The 16,088-nt window shown below is 36.1% G+C and overlaps 1 protein-coding gene across 8 annotated transcripts in view; it reads left to right on the forward strand.

The window, feature by feature from the left end:
- Positions 1 to 1,748: 1,748 nt before the first annotated feature.
- Positions 1,749 to 16,088, forward strand: part of yeats2 (YEATS domain containing 2) — a 35,365-nt gene continuing 21,025 nt past the window's right edge. For 2 of the 8 annotated variants that reach the window (XM_052548278.1, XM_052548280.1), the window contains exons 1-12: positions 2,434 to 2,564; positions 2,993 to 3,110; positions 3,188 to 3,285; positions 3,522 to 3,614; positions 5,014 to 5,241; positions 5,378 to 5,490; positions 7,009 to 7,170; positions 7,414 to 7,525; positions 8,027 to 8,071; positions 9,028 to 9,235; positions 9,587 to 9,811; positions 10,702 to 10,863. In XM_052548278.1, the coding sequence (XP_052404238.1) occupies positions 3,011 to 3,110; positions 3,188 to 3,285; positions 3,522 to 3,614; positions 5,014 to 5,241; positions 5,378 to 5,490; positions 7,009 to 7,170; positions 7,414 to 7,525; positions 8,027 to 8,071; positions 9,028 to 9,235; positions 9,587 to 9,811; positions 10,702 to 10,863 (1,546 nt within the window). In that variant the 5' untranslated portion in view covers positions 2,434 to 2,564; positions 2,993 to 3,010. Of the gene's footprint in view, positions 1,822 to 1,899; positions 1,998 to 2,433; positions 2,739 to 2,875; positions 2,898 to 2,992; positions 3,111 to 3,187; positions 3,286 to 3,521; positions 3,615 to 5,013; positions 5,242 to 5,377; positions 5,491 to 7,008; positions 7,171 to 7,413; positions 7,526 to 8,026; positions 8,072 to 9,027; positions 9,236 to 9,586; positions 9,812 to 10,701; positions 10,864 to 16,088 lie in introns of those variants that run through there. The other 6 variants (XM_052548279.1, XM_052548276.1, XM_052548281.1 and 3 more) reach the window with 6 other exon arrangements.

Raw genomic sequence — 16,088 nt, forward strand, 5'->3', positions numbered from 1 at the left:
TATGAAACTATATCTTAGCTAATAAATGATTTATATGCCGCAGAAACAAAGTTAACATATATTAATAGTCTTATAAAACAAATACAGCTAAGAAAAAGTGGAATTAGTGGAAGTAGGCATTTTGCATTTATTGAACTTTCATATTCAAAAACAAAATATAGTGTATGTTCTTTTATTGGTTTGCTTATTAGATTTTTTTTTTTTTTTTTGTCTTGCCTGAGGTTCAGATTTTTTTAATACTCAAGATATTCTATAAGCATTTGTTACGCATTTTGTTGTTCCCGGATAACACCTGGCAAGTGTTAAATTCACATCTTTACAACTGGTCAAGGCTATTAAGGTCAGCTCAAACAGTTTGACCCATACAGGTACATGTGTCAGCTCATGTCTAGGCCAAGACTTTAAATTAAATTGTATTTTATTTTTCATTTATTAATGCTGACCTCTAAAACTATATTATTTTCTTCAAGCATCAGCGAAAAAGCGGAAGAGAAAAGAATGACCTTCCCTTGAGTGCTGATTCCTCTTAAGGTTTCTTCTTAATTTTTCTCTTGCCATTGTTCCTTTGTGACTGTAGTAGTTTTATACCTGATCCTTTTTCATGACAATTGCAATTGTTAGAAGTGCCATTGCCTTTGTAAAATCTAAATGAATTTGTTTGCTCTGGGCTGGCGTGACAAAGGAAACGTACCTGCAGTTTCACATTCGACCTGTAATTTTTCCTTGTCTCTTAAATGGCACTTAAGTAATCCGTTCCAAGCAACTCTTTACATATCAACACGTCAACACTTCAGCCTTCATCACCAGAGGGGCTCTGCTTGAATGTGAAACTGCAAATGGAAATAGGATGAAAAATACAAAAATGTTATGTCTCTAAGCATTTTTTTTAATCAAGGTACACAACAGTTATTTTAGTAACACTGAGATACTATTAATTTTTTTATTAATATTTAGTTTTCATTTTTAAATTTTCCATTTTTATTTTAATTTTAGTTAAAAAAATAATTTTTACTATTTTTTTATGTAGTTTTATTAATTTTATATTTCAGTTTTTATAAGCAGTTGCCAACAAATGTAAACGTGTATAATGCCAGATAGATTTTTGTTTTAAAACATACACTAGCAGAATTACACTATTGACTTTATGGTGAGATGTTGCTGTAAATGTGGTTTTCAGCGCCACCCTTTGGTCGGATTCGGGTATAACATGGGCTAACTCAGTCAAGGTTCAAAATTTCAATCTATTTTCTAGCATATGTCTCCTGGCTGACTACATGTAAACAAAACATAGTTAAGCAGTGTGTGCATTAAACTTACACTGAAATCTGAAGCAGATTTATGCAAAAATAAAATAACCAATTTTAATATATAATATTTTTATATTATTACATCAGTAATAATATTTAATATAATATTTTAGCTCTTTGCTCAGGTACAGGCCAAATAATGTTCTCCTAGCGCAGGGGTTTTCAATCTTTTCAATGTTTTTTTTCTATGTTTAATTTACAAATGTTAAAGATAATGTAGTTTGAGTTACTGTGGTTTATTATATACATCATACGTTTCCTATTCATTAAAGTAGTATAATATATATATATATATATATATATATATATATATATATATATATATATATATATATATATATATATATATATGAAATTCTGAAATATTTATATTTATATTAACACTTTTTTTAGTCTAAATAGTTCCACGGATCCAGTTGATCTCAGCTTCAAACCCCTTGTTTTCGCACCAAAGGGTGGCGCTGAAAACCTCAAGTGCAGGAGAGCAAGAGGAGTAAAGTGGTGGAGCAGAATGGTAAGACTAGGTTCCTAACAGTGATGTAGAGTATCACACAAGTTGTTTTTTTTAATCTGGTTGTTTGATTTTTACCAGCTCGTGAAGCTGCAGTGCAGAAGATTGAAGCGATCATCAAGGATCAGTTTTCTCTTGAGATGAAGAATAAAGAGCATGAGATCGAGGTTATCGGGCAGGTAATTATCTGTCCAATGCTCACTTTACTTTGGGACTAACGGTGCTTTGTTAGTCCAGAAATACTTTAATCAGCAATGCAACAAGTAGGAAGTCGTGGCCTAATGGTTAGAGGGTTGGACTCCCAATCGAAGGGTTGTGAGTTCTAGTCTCGGGCCGGACGGAATTGTGGGTGGGGGGTAGTGCATGAACAGCTCTCTCTCCACCTTCAATACCATGACTTAGGTGTCCTTGAGCAAGGCACTTGAACCCCCAACTGCTCCCCGGGCGCTGCAGCAAAAATGGCTGCCCACTGCTCCGGGTGTGTGCTCACAGTGTGTGTGTGTGTTCACTGCTCTGTGTGTGTGCATTTCGGATGGGTTAAATGCAGAGCACAAATTCTGAGTATGGGTCACCATACTTGGCTGAATGTCACTTCACTATACGTCATCACTAATGTAGGCCGCGCGCTTGCTGCGCTCTTTCCTGAGCGGGAACGCGCCCTGCACGAGTTTGTGTGTCCGCGCGAGACTTTCGTGTGCGCGAGACCAACCGAAGCTAACGGCTAACATTTCACCAGCCAATTCAGCGTAGGTTTACTGTGTAAATTAACACACTGACCACTTTTTTTGCGCGTTTACGTCACGTTTTGCGCAGTTTAGAAAAGCGTTAGTGGTGTGAGTTGTGCAGTAACTGCTTAAAAAGGGGTTGTTTTGTTTGGCGTAGTGTGTGTCAGATTAGCATCTAACGTAATTGTTTCTGTTGTAAGTTGTTTTTAAAAGTGATTTTTAGATTTTAAACCTCTGTAATAACTAATATCAGTTTGTCAAGAAAATATATTCACACTTGTATGCTCATATACTTAAGCTGTGTCTCAAAATCTAACAAACTGTCTACCTAGGACGTATTATTAGGCATTACAGGTAACTTAAGCAGCTAAGTTTTGAGACTCAGCCTCTGTCTGTCCCTGTACAAGTGTGTTGTTTTTTATGTGGCATGTTGTGTACTGTGTCTGCAGTCCAGCCAATGAGTGATCATGTCTGGGGTGAAAAGGAAAATAGAGGACAAAGATCCCGACTATGAGGACATCACTCAAGTGCAGGAGAGCAAGAGGAGTAAAGTGGTGGAGCAGAATGGTAAGACTAGGTTCCTAACAGTGATGTAGAGTATCACACAAGTTGTTTTTTTAATCTGGTTGTTTGATTTTTACCAGCTCGTGAAGCTGCAGTGCAGAAGATTGAAGCGATCATCAAGGATCAGTTTTCTCTTGAGATGAAGAATAAAGAGCATGAGATCGAGGTTATCGGGCAGGTAATTATCTGTCCAATACTCACTTTACTTTGGGACTAACGGTGCTTTGTTAGTCCAGAAATACTTGAATCAGCAATGCAACAAGTACTCAGAAACTGTATTTAAGATAAATTATGGGTACAATGTCAACACTTAATTAAGAAGTCAAACATCTTGAGATAAAGTAAACACCTAAACCTGTATTACACCACATGAATTTCAAAAGCTGAACTATTATATGTTTATTTTCCCCTCAGAGGTTGAATGAGGCCAGGAGAATGATGGACAAGCTCAGAGCATGCATTGTCGCAAACTACTATGCCAATGCTGGACAGCCTAAAGTCCCTGAGGTAATCGATAGAGATTAGATGCACTGATACATTGTTTTTAATAGAGTTAAACAGTCAAGTTCCAGAACTTAACATACTATTTTTTTCTCCATAGAGCAGTTGATTTTAAAGGGATAGTTCACCCAAAAAATTCTGTAATTAATTGCTCAACCTCATGTGGTTCCAAACACTGTAAAACATCAGTTCATCTTCAGAACACAAATTAAGTTATTTTTGAAGGAATCTGAGAGCTGTCTGACCCTCCCATAGACAGCAATGATCCTTACGTGATCAAGGTCCAGAAACATAGTGGAGATCAGTGAAATAATCCATGTGACATCAGGGGTTCAACCGTAATCTAATGAAGATAGTAGAATACTTTTCATGCACAAAAGAAAAAAAATTACGAATTTATTAAACAATTCGTCTCCTCTTCATGAACCCTACATGACGTGGAGGAGACAAATTGTTGCATTTTTTTGCGCACATTTTTTTTTTATTCTCATAGCTTCGTTAAATTTCAGTTGAACCCCTGATGTCATATGGATTATTTTACAGATGTCATTGCTATGTTTCTGGACCTTAATCGTGTAAGGACACATGCTGTTTATGGAGGATTAGAGAGCTCACATGACATAAGGGTAAGTAATTAATGACAGAATTTTTCTTTTGGGTGAACTAACCCTTTAAGTGGTAATTTATAAATTATTAAAGACAGGCCTACTGTGATCTTTGAGGTTGTTAATGTTTCAAAATACATTACCTGTGATTCTGCAAAAACTCTCTTGCATAATATGCAATAAATTTGTATATATATGTAAATGTTTGTTTTATATCTATCTATCTATCTATCTATCTATCTATCTATCTATCTATCTATCTATCTAAAACCACAACAAATTCCTCGTGTGTTTGCACACACCAGGCGTAAAAAGCTGATTCTGATATATATAACTATATATAAAACTATTGATTTAAAGTATAATTATATATTTCTCCATCATTTGTAATTTGATTAAATAATTCGTAATGCTTCGTGGGAATGTAGTAATTCTTTCCCTTAATAAGTTTAAGTATACAGTCTTGTATCTTTGTGTTTGTCAGGTTTTTTTATACTTTTAGCTTCAAATAAAAGTTTGTAATGGTGTGATTCACCTCAAAGCTGGTTGGTTTTGTTCATAACTTATAAACAAATACTTTTTTGATATCTCTATGGGATTTAAATGAATGGGAAAATACTTCAGGAACCAAGGTAGCTGAAAATGTAGGCAATTATTGGTGCACTTTATATATGTTAAAGACAACAAACTCCTGGTTTTGATCATTCTGGAAAAACAAACTTCCAGTTTTGTTGCTGCTTTGTTGAAATTTCCTCTAACTCTAAGCACAAACAGTTGATTACTGATTTATTTGCTTCCAGGCCTCTAAAAGTGACCCATCTGTGCTGAACCACCCTGCCATAAAACGCTTCTTGGATTCCCCCTCCCGCTCCTCGTCTCCACTGAACCAGAACTCAGAGACACCATCACAGGTCCAGTCTGAGACCGAGTCCCTCAGCCAACACGGGGAGGCTGGGGAGAGGGAGACGGACAGTGGGAGAGAGGACAGCGGTCCACGTGTACGTCGACCCAGCAGGAACACAGGAAAAGTTAGTAGCCCACACACTATCAGAACATAAGTCTGAGGGATTGCATGGCTTGAAAATGCTAAAGCACTGTTACTCTATGCCTACAGTACCTGACATTAACATACCTGACATTGTTTTATTACATTCCCATGTGTAGGACACTTTTGATGTGCCATCATCCTTAGAGCAGCATGGGACTTACCACACCACAGGAGATGAGGCTTCTCGGCTCTACATGAAGAAAACCATTGTTGTGGGCAATGTATCCAAGTATGAAGCATCATGGTTTTCTCTTTGCCCTTATTTTACAGATCAGATAATACTCATTTTAATTTTACTATATTAGCATATTAGCTGATTGCATGCATAGCGTGAACCCTGTGTGATTTGAAGAATATTTTACCATTTGTTTGTAGTGTAGATCAGCTTTTTCAACAACCACAGGCATTCTGGCCTAAATCTTTGTTATTGCACTGGAGAGTTTTGATTTAGCACCTCTGGGATCCTGACTGATGTTTGTGCTCTTTCTTGGAATAATTCTGGTGTGCCCTTGAGTAGGACGTCTTATTCTCGGCTCTGCTAACTTAAAGGGATGGTTGACCAAAAATGGAATATTCCATCATCATTCTGTTATTTTTATGTCACCCTAATATCATTCTAAACCTGTATGACTGACTGACTTCGTTGGAATGCAAAATGACATATCTGTTGTGAACATACCAAGGGGAAATACTATGTCAGAGGTTTCAGTGAATGAAGACTTAAATTCTGGTTTGTTCTTTAAAAAAAAAAAACTATTGTATGACTTCAGAAGACTTTGAGTATAGCACAGCTGTAGTAAGGAGCTACATAAAATTGCATGGAAAAGTATTTTCGATACATTATTAGGAAGAATGACGTGGGTGAGTGAATTGTGACCGTTTTCAATTTTGATTGAGCAAATGTTATTTGCTCTTCTGTCAAAACAAACGATAACAACAAAAAACAGCTTCTGAATGAATGGTAGCAGTTTGTAATTTGGACAGATGGTTTTATGAGAAACAGTATTTATTTCTCTGAGCTTGTATTAATTTTTAAATGCATCACTTTCTCCTGAAACCGTATTATTTCTCCAAAACCCAATAAACTTTCACATGGCGCAATGCTTTAGTTTTCCCTAGGCAGCAATCTAACCTCATTTATTCCACATTATCACACAGTCCTCAACTATTTTACCTCATAAAATGCACTGAGAGCATGTGAGAGTGTCACAAGTGTGTGTGTCTGCATATGAGCAATGATATAAGCTTTTTTGTTGCCTGCAGAGCTGCTAAAGATCTTTATGAGACTGTTTACTCCAGGGCTGGTGTGCTGAAAAAACTCACCGTCTTAAGCTGTTTATCTGAATAAAGAGTTTCTGAATGGCTCTACACTCTACATTTATGTTTGTAGCAGATGCTTGTTTCCCAAGAAACTAAAAATGAAGTGCACAAATCACATTACTGATGCAGGTAGCTGAAAATGCACTATGCACGCTGAGCTGTAAAGAAACTCACAACATATGCAAATAAACTGAACTTTTATCCTTGCTGCTGCTGTGTGGATACCTAGCAAAACTGCTGCAAAAAAGTGATATTTAGAGTTTAATGTTTAAATATAGCCATCTAGTTGGTTGTTCTGAGTTACTGGCAGGTTTACATTGGCATCAACAAATCTTCCCCCGACTTATGAGTGAATGTATGCATGCAACTATAAATTGATTTGAGTTAGATTTTTAGACTGTTGTTTTTTTCTTTCGCTCTCTTTCAGGTATATTGCCCCTGATAAACGTGAAGAGAATGATCAGTCCACTCATAAATGGATGGTGTATGTTCGAGGTTCTCGCAAAGAGCCCAGTATCGATCATTTTGTGAAGAAAGTCTGGTTCTTCCTGCACCCCAGCTACAAGCCCAATGACCTCGTGGAAGTCAGGTGTGTGTTTACTTGCCTCTCTTATGGATTGGTTTGATTACATCACACCGTATAGCCTTTTTTTTTTTTACATAAGCCTTTGGATATACAGTTGTTATATTTTGCACTAATTCATTTAGCTGTTTTTTAGCTTGAAGTATTATCAGCACACAACAGCCAGCGCCTTCTAGTGGATGAGCATCCCTGTGGTGCATTTGTCAAGTTCAGAGAAAGTTTCTCTTTAAACTCTGTTTGTGTGTTTAGTGAGCCACCGTTCCACCTGACCCGTCGAGGGTGGGGAGAGTTTCCTGTCCGTGTGCAGATTCACTTTAAAGACCAACGGAACAAACGTATCGACATCATCCACCACTTAAAGGTCAGACACTTACTGACCGCATGCATACACACTCTCTTTTAACGCTTTTGTTGCCCTTTTCATCTTTCCTTTTCTCCCTCTTTATCTTTCCTTTTACTTTTTTGTGGAAATTTCAGACAGTAGATGACATCGCCTTCTGTTTCTGTGAAGTTTACTTGGAGGTTTCCATTTATATTTTGTGTGTGCAGATTGTGCATTATAGAATATGTCTGCACGAATCTAACATTTTATGCGGTGTTCTATGAGTCTAAAGGTGAAATGGTAAACTTTTTAAAGCACCCTGTCTGTTGATATTTCTTTCCGTTATCTGTTGTCAAAGCAATCCCTTTTGTTATAGGTTAAAATAACAAAGATAAAATAAAAGATGAATCGAGAATTCAAGAAAAAATAATAGTTTGCAGATTAATATACTTTTGTCCACCCATCAACCTCTTTGATACTCTGCAGCAAAGACTGCTCTTTAATGTTTCAGTTATTTATCTTTTACTTGTTCTCTCTCAGCTTGACAGAACATACACAGGTTTACAGACTTTGGGAGCTGAAACGGTAAGACACACTATCTTAATCTTTATATGATCTGCAGCTGTATTCATAAGTTTTCATGCCATTTTTATAACTTTACATAATTAGCCTTTTTATTTTAAGATGAGAGATCCTAAAAATGTAGTTTTGTTTTTATCACGTACTATGCAGAAGCACAGCCATCAAAAAAAGGCTGTGAACCGACATTGCTGCTGGAGGAGGCAAAGCACAATATTAAGAAACAGCCTGATCAGTTGTGTAAATTAGGTTATTATTTTGTCTTGTGGAATATATGTAAATATCTGTTTTGGTAAATGGTTTTATCCAAACGGTACTAAATAATTTTTTTTTAAAAGGCCTCTTGCAGATTCTTAGTTATGTAGACATATGTGCAGAATTACCTAAGACCGCTTCATTGATATAGAATCCATTTAGCGCATCAAAACAGGTTGAAAGTGGACATGTGTTTGTTTGTCAGTTAATAACTTAAAGAAAGAGCACGTCACTCACCTAAATGGGCTAAAAACAGAAGTCAAGGTCTCAGCTGTGAATCTAGTGATAAAAATGTCATAGTCTTCAGGGTGACGGCAAGCACAAAACTGGAGTTATGAGTGAAAGTGTCAAAAGAAGATTTATTGTCGTTTGTGTTCAGCAAAGTAAAAAAGGGAATAAAATCTGCTTTCTGACCCTGAGGCCATAGCATAGTTAAACGTTTTATCCGTTCAACTGAGGTTTGTAGAAAGTTTAAAAAAATGTTTACTCCAAGGAAAAAATAAAATGCTGAGAATGATGAAGGTTTCTTTTAAGCTGAAGAACTCGGGAAGCAGAAAATTACTTTTCAACCGGGACACAGTGAAAGTGCAGGGTTTTATAGTTCTAAAATGATTTTGTGATGACAAGGTTTATTACAAGTGTCAGATATACCTTGATTCATCTTTAAAATGACATTTTTTTTTCTTTCTGGTTATTATTTTCTAAAGGTGGTGGATGTTGAGCTCCACAAAAACTCATTAGGTGATGACTTCATCCCCTTTGCTCCCTCATCGTCGTCATCATCTTCATCATCATCTTCCTCTCATCTGCCATTTGTGGGCGGGTCTGATTCTTCCTCCACAGCTGCCCAAGGCTCTCGGCAGCCCTCCTCTCACTCTCTGCATGCTCATGATGATCAGCCCAGCTCAGATAGAGGTAGACAAACCTTATACAAATGCTTGTCCATCTCACATTACGCCACATAGTAACACCAAAGAATTATGCAGTATCCCACTGTGTCTTTAAAATGGGATTCTTTTGATTAAGAGGATTAGTAGGATGTTTGCACTTTAATGCATAAGCTTTGGAAGCTGTTTTGAAGATCTGTATTAATCCAAGACTAGACCTGCATTATACATTCCATGCCCAAGTCACTTGTATGAAAATGTATTTTGTGTTTCGGAAGACAACTTAAGGTGGTTCCTAAAGATAATTCTAGTACTTGTGTATAAAGGAATTAATTGATCTATTGATTACGAAATTTATTGTTGTTTCTTTTTTTTTTAGTTCCAGGCGTGACTGTCAAGAGTGAGTCGGTGCGTTCTTCATGTTCTGAACGAACTTCACAGTCAAATAGGTCTGAGAAAATCACCATCGGTTCCCATGGAAACTCAGCCTTTCAGCCAATCACAGCCAGCTGTAAGATAATTCCACAAGGACAAGTGCCCAGTCCTGCCGAATCACCTGGGAAATCATTTCAGCCGATTACGATGAGCTGCAAGATTGTGTCTGGTGAGTCTCACAGGTGCACAAGGAAGTTGGAGAAGAGCAAGAGTTGAAATGCAAGCAGTAAAATCCTCTATATACAGACTCTTTCATGTCGCCCTCGCTTTTTTCTGCTGTAGGTTTCGATTTTCTAGAGAAAAGGAGACTGTCAGAAACTCCTCTGTAATGCATTATAGATTTGTTGTCAGTGTGTGACAGCAGATCTAAGAGGAGCTCAGTCTGATGTGTCCTAGTCTTGCCCTGCCAGACCTACTCTTTATAAAGTCTGGTCCACATTTCATTCTGACCAAGAACCACCCACTTTTGCCACCATATCTCTAACATTTATGTTCGAGTGTTGTGTTTTGCCCCCTGGTGGCAGCCAAACTTAACTTTTTCACCTATTCACTTAAAATTAACGAGTATTAAAGGTATGAAGAATATATCCACAAAAAACATCTGGCAAAAAATCTGAAAGAAAAACAGTAGCTTTTAGGGATAATCACAGGTCATCTTATTGGCATGCAAAATGACCACACTACCAGTTCTATCTTGTTTACTAACTAGTGCATAACATTCAAAGATTTGAGGGTGTGAGAAAATCTTAGAAAATACTTCACTCTGGCATGAACCTGCATTAACATGACACTGTTTACCATTGACTTATTAAACACTGTATTCTCTAAAATAGTTTAAAGTCAGCCTGTCAGTCCCCAGTTTGCCATTTTGAGGGGAATCCAAACATCACACTCAGTGTGCTTGTTGTATAAAGATAAGACAAGAAAATCAGACCATAGTAAAGATGAGAAACTGCTTTGTAAAGCATTATGCAGTCTGTGTGGCTCTTAAACATGATGAGAAATTTATGAGCATCACACTATAAATCCAATCATAGAAACACAATCTTTGTGTTCCAGGTTCTCCTATCTCCACCCCTAGTCACTCTCCTCTCCCCCGGACATCATCATCCACGCCAGTGCACCTGAAGTCCAGCCCCTCAGTCATAAATAACCCCTACATTATCGTGGACAAACCAGGCCAAGTCATTAATATGGCTGCATCGACATCTGCAGCTACAGGTACATACTCTCCCCCATCCCTACACAAGCGTAACAATGTGTCGCTTTTACCACAAGGTATTGTCAGATATTGGCTTCTAGGTTTCTTTTTCATGTCCTTTATATACAACATCGAACAAGTTGTGATTGGCTACAATCATTGTTGCTTTGCAGTAACATTCTAGTTATAGCAAGGACAGAGAAATTACTTTTTCTAGAAATTTGTTGCATCGAGCATGGGGAGGACACGGTGAGAAAGTGTCAGGAGTGAATGATGAAGCCAAATCACAAAGTACAAGTTCCCCTTTAGTTCTTTTTCCCTTTTTGTGCTCTCTTTCTCACACACACACACACACACTCTCTCTCTCTTTGCTTCACTCTTTCTCATGACTCATGCTGTGGGTTTACAGGCCATCATAAGACCAGGTTGCCATAGCGACCACATCACTAAGATTTTAGGAGTGTGTTGAGTATGCAGATGATGTAACATTACTCTGTGGGTGTGTGTGTGAGTAAGAACAAATTCCACCTCCATTGCTGCACAACTGATGTGCTTGTCGCAAATGCTGCATCACCTATAACTGCATCTTGGCACCCCAGTTAACATCTATACAACACAGGCCTCCACAAAAACACACCTACATGCTCTCAGGGAAGATTAGTGTGTGTGTGGGTGGTCAGAGCTCTGTGCTGTGGTGCTAAAGCAACATAGTGACCATTAGAGATGGACGTAACGGGAACAAATTTGCAGACGCATTCCATAAACTCTACAATGTGTATTTTCCCTGCCATGACTATCGGAATCATAGTTGTCATTTTTCTTGGGCTTTAGAAAATTTATGATTTTCAAAACCTAATGGCTGTTTGTCTAGACAGCATTGTGGGGCACCATGAGTGCATTTGAGCTAAAGGTATAGTGTTTGACATGTCCGAAGATGAGCGTTCCAACATTTCTGTTATGGCTAAAAATGCTGACAAGATGCTCGTTTTCCAAATATTAAATGTAAAAAATTTACAAATATCTACACATCCTTAAATATAGATAAGCTTACAAAAACTGAAAACCTGAACAAGGTGATTTGTGTTTATGCTAAATACAAGAACAAATATCTTTTTTTGACCCTCTAACTTTAGCAAAACAAAAAAAAAATCTAACTACCTATCTAATCTTTTTGTATTATAACTTTTTTCTTTTTATTTATTATACAATTATAAAATAAATAAATAAGACTAAAACTGCTAAATGACTAAATTGAAATATTGGTCGGTGAAGTATGAAAAGGTTGATTTTTCTGATATTATTTGGGAGATATTTGTTCTTGGTTTAATTATGTATTCACTTGTGTATTTTGATTTCAAGAATCTTTAGACATTTGCACTGATAAACAAGATTCACGTACGGGGGAAGAACATTGCCGTGTGATCAAAAGGTACAGTACTATTTCAGTGTTTGGGAGCAGAGTTAAGGTCTAAAACAAGACTTAAATTTACCTTCTAAAACTAGCAGACACCCTGTTTTTAGGTTGAACGCTCAAGATGAAACCAAGCCAGTGATGCCCTACATGCTATCTAGGTTGAGAAGGAGACATGATTCAAACATTTGGTTTAAATTTTTTTTTTTTTTTTCACATCAACAATTTACAGAATCAGTATGAATTTACAAGTTAACATCTTTTCTAACCACTCTTCCATCCCCATCCCATCCTCACTAGACAGAGCACATAAATGAACCTCATTGCGCGGCATTGAGTTGGTGTGTAAAAAAAAAAAAAGAAAAGGCAAATGAAACAATAAAAAAAAAAAAATACATATTTAACAATTCTGATAATAAAGAGATTAAAGTCATTATAAATATTAGATGGGTTAAATTGTCACATCAGCATTTTCAATCTAAGTAACATCCAAATTACATCACATATGCAATAAATTTGCCCCAAGTCTTTCCAAACATTGATGACTTTTTTTCCAGATTAAACATTATTTTTTCAAAGGCACATAGGACGAAAGTTCTCTAAGCCATTCAGTAGGCCTAGGAGGTTCTTCTGACTTCCATTGTATAGCTATACATTTCTTTGCTGCTATCAGAGCCATCTTAACTAAACGTAAATTCTTCCTTTGATCAGTTTGAAGAATTGATTCATCCCCCAATAATATAAATCTCGGGTCATATGGAAGCTTAACATTAGTAATTTTATCAATAGTTTGTATTATATTTCTCCAATAGATTTTAAGTTCAGAACAAGTCCAAAACATATGCAATAAAGTACCCACCTCTGTTTTACATCTAGGGCAACATTCTGAATATGAATCACTGATCTTGTGTAATCTTTCAGGTGTATAATATACTCTATGTATAATATTGAACTGCATTAATCTATGTCTACTATTAAATGAAAACCTTAAAGCACTTACACAGATGAGTTCCCAAGTGTCTTGTTCAAAAGTACATTCAAGATCTTTTTCCCATTTAAGTCTTGAAGATGATACATCCTCCCCATACAAGTCAATGAAATTGGTATACATATAAGACACAAAACCTTTAGATCCTTTTTTCTCTCTTATAATGCTATCTATTGGGAGTAAAGAGAGAGACCTTAAATAACCATGTATTGTACTTATATAATTTCTCACCTGAAAGTATTTGAAAAAGTGTTTAACAGGAAGAGAAATCATTATTCTCAACTGTTCAAATGTGATTAGTGTGTCCTTCCTCATATAGTCTCCAAACACTTGTATTCCCTTTTTATACCAATATTGTGTTATCCCATCTCTTAATGCCCCAGGAAGAGATGGATTGTAGTGAAATAACAACAGTAGCCAATTATATTTTTTCCTGATTTCAAACCCCAATTTGCAAGTGTGTCTAATGAATGGGTTGTTAACTACTTTTGTAATACAAGTCAATGGGATTAACAGCGCCTTATCTAGAGGTATTTCCCCTACATGATATCTTTGGATTTGTATCCATGCAGGTGGCAAAGTACTGTTCATCTGCCAAAACCATACCGCTCTCATTTGTGCTGCCCAATAATAAAACAGAAAATCTGGAAGTTGTAATCCACCTTTTATAAATGTAATTTGTAATGTTTTAAGTTTATTTGAGTGGATCTTTGATTGCAAAAAATGCTGTCATTGTATGCAGCTCACTAGGTTTTTATACACAGCCAATCTCTTATGACTCTGCTATGTTCTGATAAGGCCTCTGTAGAATTCATACAGCAGTATGAAAATGAGGCTTTAATAAAGTCTGAACATCTAAGAAACAGCTGCTTTGAATTAAAACTAAAACCAACATATAAAATATTCTGCCACATGCTTTTATCATCGCCCAGAAATGAAGATTCCCTACAGGGAAAATGTATCTGTGTTACATGAAGATGAGTGAAGCTATTTCACCGTCCTGATTAATTCAGTTGTTTGTAGGAACTTGTTTAAAAATAAAGCTGTTCTTATAGAAATTAAACTATTCTTTCTTTAAAATAACAATTATGTATGGAGCCCCATACACATGGCATGCAGGAAAAAATAGTAGGCTAAATTGTGTGCCCGATTTACTATTTTGTTCCCTCAATTTATAAACCGTACACATAATTTACTAATTCTTTCCTTCGATTTGCTAAATCATGCAAACGATTTATAAATTGAGAGAACGAACTAGTAAATTGTGTGCATGATTTAGAAAATCAAGGGAACAATTCATTAAATCGAGGGAATGAAATAGTAATCGTGTGCATGTTTTAGTACATCGAGGGAATTAATTAGTAAAACATGCACACAATTTATTTATTCTTGGATGTCATGTGCCGGGATGACAACTTGAGTCATTTTAATTCATTTTCGTATTTAAATGAAGTCTCTGAGTGTCAGAGCAGCTTCAGAAAATCACTGTCTGTATGTCTTCAGCTGTAAGATCTCTTTCTTTGTGTTATTGGAGAACAGAGCTTGTGAAAATCAGGCTGTGAATCTGGAGAAGAAGCTGCATGCCAACCATCCTGGGGGATGGTGCATTATGAGATTTGGAGTAAATAAACTCCTTTGTTTTGTCAGTTCACACATATATACTGGAGAAATTGAGCACAGAAGAGCAAAGCTGCAGTCTTAACACATTTAAGTTAAACAATGAGCTGCAGAGTAACTTGCTTTTCCATTGTGCACGAAGATGCAGACAGAAATCTCTTTGTGCCAAAACGATGCAAATATTTGCAGAAATTCTGCTTCATATTTTTTAACGACCTAAAGTCTTAAACCTGAGAAAGAGCAAAAAGCACTTTGAGAAAGGCATGATATATTGACACTAGGGATTTGCCGGTATCACATTTTCACGTTGTGATTAATTGCTAATGCTTTTATCACAGTATACAGTATTATCACGGTTTTGAAATTTAGTAAAAAAAAAAAATTAGGTCATAATATAATAGTGTTAATAACTTTTTTCTTATAACAAAAAAACCCTGAACATTTAAATACAATAAAGCAATACAGAAGAATATATACGTTGAAAAGTTTTACACAGGTTAAAGAGCAAAAGAACTATAAAGATAAATAGGTTTCACTTTACAATAAGACCTCATTAGTTAACCTTAGTCATTTGCTACAGAAATTATTAATCTTTGTTTAAAAAATACAAGCCTTAGTTTGTTAGCTCATTAAATAACACAGTTGCAACTTTTGTTTTTAACAACTTATTAAATATTGGAATACCTAAGATTAATAAATGTTCAGAAGAATTTGGCAGTTTGTTAACTAATGAAATAACTAATGAAGCCCTAATGTAAAGTGTGAACGAACAATAAAGAAACAAAACACTTTCAAACAATATCTAGGGCATGTTGTAAACCAGATTAAAATGTTTGAAAATAAATAGCCTATTAAGTCTAAATATTTATGTATTTGGTGCTGTGATGAACACCATAGTGAATACACAAATCTGAATGGCTATTTTAGAATTATTTAAATACTTTTTATAAAGTAGAGCAGCTGCTTTATTTATGGGGTTTCCAGGGTAACGGCTGCATTTTCTGCAGGTTAGCGCCATCTGCTGTCAGAGAGTGAATGTGCTTTCATCCAGCATGTCTCTCACACATTCCCCCATGTGCTCATGCATGCTTGTTTACATCAGATTGCACACATGTCTTTCAAGCAGCAAACAGCAGTACAACAGCATTTTGACCAGCTGATGGGAAAAGTATTCTTAAAATGCATTCCAAATTCTGAATAATTTGTAATATATAATTATTCATGGTATT

The sequence above is a fragment of the Carassius gibelio genome, chromosome B2 (assembly GCF_023724105.1).
Source record: "Carassius gibelio isolate Cgi1373 ecotype wild population from Czech Republic chromosome B2, carGib1.2-hapl.c, whole genome shotgun sequence".
NCBI lineage: Eukaryota > Metazoa > Chordata > Actinopteri > Cypriniformes > Cyprinidae > Carassius > Carassius gibelio.